This window comes from Lontra canadensis, unplaced genomic scaffold (genome assembly GCF_010015895.1).
Source record: "Lontra canadensis isolate GAN:19392208 unplaced genomic scaffold, GSC_riverotter_1.0 scaffold32, whole genome shotgun sequence".
NCBI classification, from domain to species: Eukaryota; Metazoa; Chordata; class Mammalia; order Carnivora; family Mustelidae; genus Lontra; species Lontra canadensis.
The window spans coordinates 19972418-19980750 of record NW_022631026.1 but is presented as its reverse complement, the minus strand read 5'-3'; the positions used below and the strand labels follow the sequence as shown (position 1 = coordinate 19980750).

General features: G+C 36.7%; 1 protein-coding gene across 1 annotated transcript in view; it reads right to left on the bottom strand.

Moving 5' to 3' along the window:
- Positions 1-8333, bottom strand: part of RAB10 (RAB10, member RAS oncogene family) — an 87863-nt gene that overhangs the window by 11445 nt on the left and 68085 nt on the right. Inside the window, exon 3 of the mRNA XM_032866989.1 lies at positions 2307-2445. Coding sequence (XP_032722880.1) covers positions 2307-2445 — 139 coding nt within the window. The remainder of the gene's footprint in view (positions 1-2306; positions 2446-8333) is intronic.

Sequence of the window (8333 nt, the reverse complement as noted above, 5' to 3'; positions counted from 1 at the left end):
GCTTCTCCCTTTCCCCCTGCCCCTCCCCACTTGGGTCATTCTCCATCTCTCAAATAAATAAATGAAATCTTTAAAAAAAAAAATTAAAAGATGGTGTATTACACCGATTGATTTCTTATACTGAACTACCCGTGCATCCCTAGGTAAATTCCTCTTGATCAACAATATATAATCCTTTTAAAATGTTGCTGGATTAGTCTGGCTTTTTTTCAGTTTTGTTCAAGCTTTAACTTCTAAAACAAAGTGAAAATTAGGCAACAACAATCTCTTGGATGTCAGAAAAACACATTTTCTTTTTTTTTAAGATTTTATTTATTTATTTGACAGATCACAAGTAGGCAGAGAGGCAGGCAGAGAAGCGTGGGGGGAAGCAGGCTCCCCGCTGAGAAAAGAGCCAGACGCGGGGCTTGATCCCAGGACAGAGATCATGACCTGAGCCAAAGGCAGATGCTTAATCCACTGAGCCACCCAGGCACCCCACATATTTTCTTTTTAGTGGCTCAGTTTTATGTATCTTAATTCTCATGTTGGGAAACTAAAGCCACCCACCTATGACGTGCATAAGGCTGTAACAGAAATAAAGAATGAATTTGGCCTTGGTGCCCTGGCACAGTACTCCTAATTTCCTGAGTGAAAGACTGTCTTTTGTTGTTCGTAACAGAGCCCTTTCTACCTACCTAAGTTTATGCTAATGAAGAACTTGGGCAGAGCGGTGGCCTACAGAGTTTCACAATGGAAATCGGTCACTAGAAGAGCCAAACATGTGATTAAAGAATTGGAACTTTCAAGGGGCACCTGGGTAGCTCAGATTGTTAAGGGGTGTCTGCCTTTGGCTCAAGTCATGATCTCCAGGTCCTGGGATCAAGCCCAACGTCAGGTTTCCTGCTCAGCCAGAGGCCTGCTTCTCTTGCTGGCTCTCTCTCTCTAGCCCACCTCAAATAAAAAATAAAAAAAGATTTGGAACTTTCAGCCACTCCCCTACCTCCCATGAGGTGAAGAGGGCTAGAGATGAAGTTAAATCACCAGAGGCCAATGATTTAACTAACCATACCTATGCAGTAAAACCTGAAATCAAAACTCTGAAACAATGAAGTTAGGGGACCTCTTCCAGGTTGGTGAACATATCAAAATGCCCAGAGGGTAATATGTCTAGAGATGGCATGGAAGCTCTGTGCTCCCCAACCCCCATACCTTCCCTGTATACATCTCTTCCATTTAGCTGTTCCTGCATCCTTTATAATAAAATTATAAATGTAAATAAAATACTTTCCTGAGTTCTAGGAGTCATTATAGCCAACTACTGAACCTGAAAGTCCTGGGGGCCCTGGAGCCCCCTCAAATTTGTAGCCAAGTCAGAGAGAAATGAAGGTAACTGAGGGGACCCAGGACTTAACATCTGAAGGAAGGGCAGTCCTTAAACTTGGAGAGTCTGACACTAAGGCTGGACAGTCAGCATCAGAATAGGACTGAATTGCAGGACATCCAGTTCATGTGATAGAATTTGGAAAACTGCTGTTGTTGAAACAACAATGCACAGTCTATCAATTGCTCCTACTATATGTGCTACTTAGCTGAATCATAAATAAAGGCTAAGAAAATCCAAAATGGGCGCCTTGTTTAAAAAAGTCTGTGTATTATTAACTGATTATTAAATATTAACAGGCTTCTCTTTCAAGATTTATTGCAGTGATGGAAAAGTCAGTAATAAGCTGTCAAGACTGCTACCACTGAGATATCATTATCTTGCATCTAATACTTGGTCTTCTAGCCAAAAGTACTTTAAGGAGTTAGTCTTAAGGAAATCAAAGCCCAGAAGGCTGCAATAAGACATGAAAAATAATTTCAACAAGAAGCCACCTACACTGCAGAAAAAGACCGGCTTTGACACATATTTTACCTTATAAAAACGGACATCTTCTCAGGCAATGATACGGCACTATTTTCGTTAGGTTTTTACCACATTACTACTCTGTATCTTTCAAAATGTCTAGAAGTGATGTAACGTTTCTGTTGTTTTAAATTACTACTGAAAAATTTAGTAACTTATTCATTCAATAAAAATTCATTGCGGCCATCTTTAAAAGATGGATGTATAAAGTTTTTGGGTAAGTTAGTAATTGCCTTGGATGGGGATCTAGATAGACTTACCCAAATATTTAAGAGAAAGGCAGATTAACATTAACCTTTAAGAAGTAGAAATAACACAGTAATAATGATAGTACATTACATCCTAAACATCATTTAGAATTATTAACTAAACTCAAAAATGTGTCTTTATGAAGAGTTTATACAATTTCTAGTCTTACCTCATCTATGTTTCTAAGCCATTTGCTGATGTTTTCAAAACTTTTACCATTGGTGATGTCATATACTAGCATGATACCCATTGCTCCTCTGTAGTAGGAGGTTGTGATGGTATGAAATCGTTCCTGGCCTGCCGTATCCCTGAAATAAACAGCAATAATTTATATTGAGCATTTTGATGTTATGACATTCTAGATAAAGGAAGGGCAAAACAGTCGAATGGTTTGGTAAGATTAACATTAAATCCACTATACGCTACAAAGCAAAACAGTACCATCACCCATTTAGTTCTTAAATGGTAAATAATTATGGTTTATTCGTAAGAATATATATATATGTGTGTAACTTTTTTTAGTCAAAGGAAATTCATGACTACCTATAGTGGGTGAAAATCTGGAAGGGAAAAACCACAGAAAAATGACAAAGAAAAGTCTTGGAAGTTATTTTAGAATGAACACCAGCAAGTGTGATAAAAACTCTTAAAATTCATTTTATTCAGTGATCTAGTTCCATAACATAACACAAAAGCCTCCGGAATGTTTAGAACATTAAAGGATTAAGCCATAGTACAGCTACATTTACCTTTAGATCACTTACAAAATGTTGTAAAGATAACCTCATTTTTAGGTAACAAGATGGAAATATGTAAATAGTATTTTTTAATTCCTTCATGCCAAAGATCTAAGATATAGATTTTGCTCCTGTAATTTCCCCCTTGTTTGCATCACTAATTTCTTCCTCTTATGAATCATTCTCATCAGGATACATACATGTTTTAGTATCCCCTATTCTAAAAGAGCAAAATTAAAACAACAACAACAAAAAAACCCATTCTCAACACTATACCCCTCCAACTAACATCCCATTTCTATGTTCCCCTCCCCAGCAAACTTTATTTTAAAATAATTATAGCCTCACAGGAAGCTACAAAAATAGTACAAAGTCTTTCTATCCTTCACCCAGTTCTCCCCAATGGTAACATCTTACACTATCTTACAAAAGCAAAACCAGGAAATTTACATTGGTACAATCGAAGACCTTAAAGTCTACTTTTTTTTTTAAACGTACATTCATATGTGTGTGTGGGTGCACACGCACACATGTATGTAGTTCTCTGCAATCTTATCAGATGTACAGGCCTGTGTAATCACCACCACAAACACGATAGAAAACTCCATCTCCTTTAGTCCCTATACCCTGGCCAATAATCTGTTCTCCACATCTATGATTTTGTTATTTTCAGAATGCTATATAATGGAATCATGTTATATACAACCTTTTGAAATGGTCATCTTTCACTTTTTTCACCACGATTTCCTGAGATCCATCCAAGTTGTTGAACCTAATACTAGTCTGTTTCATTTTATTGCTGAATAGTATTCCATTGTATGGACATACCACAATCTGTTTATTCACTCACCTGTGGAAGGAGACTGGATTGGTTCCAGTTTTTGGCCATCACAAATAAAGTTGCTATGAATATTTATGTACAAGTTCCTGTGTGTACATCAGTTTTCATTTCTTCTGGATGAATATCTAGGAATCTTACTGCTGACCCATATGGTATGTTTATGTTTATAAGAAACAAGGAAACTTTTCTAGAGCTGCTGTACCACTTTACATTCCAATTAGCAATGTAACAGATTTGTTTTCTCTGCATTCCTTAGCATTTGGTATTGTCACTATTTTTTATTTTAATCTAATAAATAAGGCATGTAGTGATACTTCATCATCATTTAAATTTGTATTTCTCTAAGGCTAATGATGATGAACATTTTTTCATATAATTATCTGCTATTCATATATCCTCTCTGGTGAAATGGCAGCTCTTGTCTTCTGTCCATTTTCTAACTGGATTGTTTGCCATCTTTTTTTTTTTTTTAAATGCTGTATGTTGAGAGTTTGTACCTAGTTTTTTAATTCTCTTGACAGGGTCTTCTGTAGAGTAAGAGTTTTAAATACTGAAATCCAATTTACTGATTTTTTCAAGAATCTTTTATGGATCACAGTTCTAGTGTTGTATCTAGGAACTCTTCACCTAGTCTGAGGTCCTATTTTCTATATTTTCTTCTGAAAGTCTATGATTTTACATTTTCTATTTAAACTGATGATACAGGCACCTGGGTGGCTCAGTTGGTCAACCATCTGCCTTTGGCTCAGGTCATGATCCCAGGGTTCTGGGATCCAGCCCCACACCAGGCTCCCCGCTCAGCTAGAAGCCTGCTTCTCCCTCTCCCTCTGCCTGCCACTCGCCCTGCTTGTGCTTTCTCTCTGTCAAATAAATAAATAAAATCTTTAAAAAATAAGGGATGAATGAACGAATAAACAAACGAACTGATGATACATTTTGAGTTAATTTTTGTACAGGGTGTGAATTTTAAGGAGAGGTTCCTGTTTTTACTTATGGAAGTCCAACTACTCTAGCACCATTTGTTGAAAATGTTGAGGAAATACCCTTTCTTCGCTGAGTTGCTTTTGCACCTTTGACAAAAATTAATCAACCATAACCCAATCTAAATTCTGGGTTTTTCTTTCTGTTCCAATGATCTATGTGTCTATGTCTCCCCGCAAACCGTACTGTGTTGATTACTATAGCTTAATAAAGTCTTAAAACCAGAGAGATTCCTCCCACTTATTTTTGTCAGTTTTTTTTTTTAGCTATGCAGCCTTTGCACATAAATTGTTATTGCTGTTTTTATGTAGGCTCCATGCCCGCTGTGGAGCCCAATGTGGCGCTTAAACTCCTCAGATCAACACCCGAGCTGAGATCAAGAGTCAGATGTCTAACCAGCTGAGCTACGCAGGCAAACCTCCATATAAAGTTTAAAACCAGCTTGTCTGTATCTATAATAAAATCTCCCCAGCAAACTTCTTTAAAGAGTTCTCTAATTTCTGTCTTCCCAAATTCATTTCTCAACCAATTCTAATCTGACTACTGCTACTACTATTCTACCAAGACTGCTCTTCTTCAAAGGGTCTCCAATAACCTCTGATACCTAACTCCAGGATTTAGTTCTTTTTTATATATTTTAATCATTCATCAGGATGACATAAAATTGACCACTTTCTCTTCTTGAAACATTTTATTCTCATGGATTTTCTGAAACCTCACGTTTCTGCTCTTAGTTCTATGGCACTGACTGGTCATTTTCAGTAACTTTGGCTGGCATTCTAACATTCAGATATATAGGAGATGACATTCTCTACACAGTAGCCAGAGTGTTCTTCTTTAAATATGTGTCTGATCATAACATCTTCTGCCTAAACCTTCCAATAGCTTCAATGGGGAAAGAGTAGGTTTTTTCTAACAAATACTGCTAAAACAACTGGTTATCTCCATGCAAATGATGAAGCTGGACCCCTACCCTCATACCACAGAAATAAATAAAAATTAATTCAAAACAGATCTAAGGCCGGAATATAAGAGTCAAAACTATGAAACTCTTAGAAGAAAATATGAGAAGGATGCTCAACATCATTAGTCATTAGGGAACTGTAAGTCAAAATCACTTCATACACCGTAGGATGTAGAGAAATTGGAACCTTCACACACAGTTGGTATAAATGTAAACTGATGCTGCCACTGTGGAAATAGTCTGGTAGTTCCTCAAAATGTTAAACATACAGCTACCATATGATCCTGCAATTCTACTTCCTGGTGTATAACCAAGAGAAATGAAAACATATGCCCAGTACAAAGAGTCATACATGAATGCTCATAACAACATTATTCACGGTAGCCAAAAAGTAGAAACCACCTAAATGCCCATCAACTGATGGATGGATAAATAAAATGTGGTACAGTCATATAGAATAATAGAATAATATTATTCAGCGATAAAACAGAATCAAGTACCGATATCTGCGACAACCTGGGTGAGCCCTGATAACATTGAGAGAAATCAGACACAAAAAATCAAATAATGTATGATTCCATTTATATGAAATGTCCAGAATAGGAAAATCTACATAGGCACAAAGTATATTAGCAGCTGCCCTGGCTAAGGTGTTTGGTCAGGACGGGGAGGGGCTGCTAGAGTACGGTCTCAAAAAAAAAAAAAAAAAAAAAAGAATATGGAGTTTCTTTTTGGGAATATAAACATGTTCAAAAATTATGATGATGGTAAATATATATACCCTGTAAATACACTAAAAAACTAGCTTTATACTTTAAATGGCTGAATTACAGTATATGAATTAGATCTCATCACAAAACAGAGATTACTAGGCTTAAAAAAAAAAACAAGAAACAAAATTTCCAATTCATTATAACCAGAACCAATTCCAAAATCCTTACCTTGAGGTTTACAAATGTTATAGGACTTGTTCTTTACTCCAGCCCCCCAAACTTTGAGGCATTCCTTTCCCTGACAACTAGAGTCACGTTTTGGTTTTTTTTTTAATGTCCCGAAATTTGCAAATTTGTTTTCACTTGACAGCCTCTGCACTAGCTGTTGCCACAGCCTGCCTGTACATGACTGGCTCCTCATGTTCACGTTTTAACCATCACCTTAACAATGAAGACTTCTCTGACCACCGAATTTAAATAGTCATCCAGTCTCTCTCTGTTCCATATCCCTACTTAACTTCTCTGTATAATACTTACTGTAGATTTATTTACTGTTTATCTACCATGTCCTCCAAAATTAAAGTTCCATCAGAGATCTGTCTTGTTTATATCAGAATCCATTTTATCTACAAATCTAATAAGCATTCAAATGCTAATAAGTCAGTATTTCAGAATATTACCTTGCAGATTCTATATTATTTCATATAGCAAGGAGCCTCAATTCAGTTAAATGACCCTTAAAAACACGTTTTAAAAACAATGCTTCTGGGACACCTGGGTGGCTCAGTTGGTTAAGCCGGTGCCTTCAGCTCAGGTCATGATCCCAGGGTCCTAGGATCGAGTCCTGCATCCGGCTCCTTGCTCAGCAGGGAGCCTGCTTCTCTCTCTGCCTCTGCCTGCCACTCTGCCTGCTTGTGCATGCTCGCTCGCACACTCTAAGAAATAAATAAAATCTTAAAAAAAAAAAAAGGCTTCTATGCCTAAATATATATGTAGCCAGAAATAACAGAACTACCAATACATCAATATTCCCTACATTCAATCCTGCTGTACAATCACCATGTTCATACATCTGCCCTCTATCCATCTGTCCATCAATTCAAATACTGTGCTAGGCACTATACAAGAAAAAATATAGAACATGGGTTTGGAGTCAGATCCAAGTTTATCCTCAGATTCCAATCCTTCCGGGTGGGTGACCTTAAAGGTATGTAACCTCTCTGGATCTTCTTTATTCACAGCTAGAAGAAATAACTAAAGTAAAATTCCATAATTTATTTGCGTGTGTTATAAATAAGCTCAAAGCAATCTGTAGTATAAAAATATGCAAAGATGAAATAATGTCATTTTGAGATTCAAAATTTGTGTTTTCAAGATGTCCTAAGTCAAAACCATCTCTGCAGATGCTCTTTCAAGTTAGTACCTGCTGGTGTTTAAGCTGTACTCAAAGCTGTTTCACAAGGAAATCCCTGGCTTTGCCTGAAGCCTATATCCAAATAAATGTAAAATAAAATGATTTTTTTATTTAGCCAAGTTAAAAGATCTGGTTGGATTTTTCAACTTTTGTAAGAGAACTTCAGCCTTGTCACTTGCCCATCTCATCTCAAAGTACACGGATCTGCTCTTTACAATAATGTAGAATCCTATTTTTTCATTCTGTAAGTATTTATTGAACCAACAGTACATGCTAGACACTATTCTAGGCACCAGAGAGAAAGCTGTAAACAGAAAAAACAAAACAAAACAAAAAAAAAAACCTCCTGCCTTAAGGAAGATTTATATCCTACTAGGGATAAGACAACAACAACAAAAAATCGTAATTTCTAGAACTATGTATCTTCAGAGGGTGAAAAGTACCAAGAACACAAGAAGTAAAGAGACTAGGGGCTGATGTAGGGGATTGTGCAAACAAGTAAAATTTTAAACAGAGTGGTGAGGGAAGGACTCAGTGAGAAGGTGA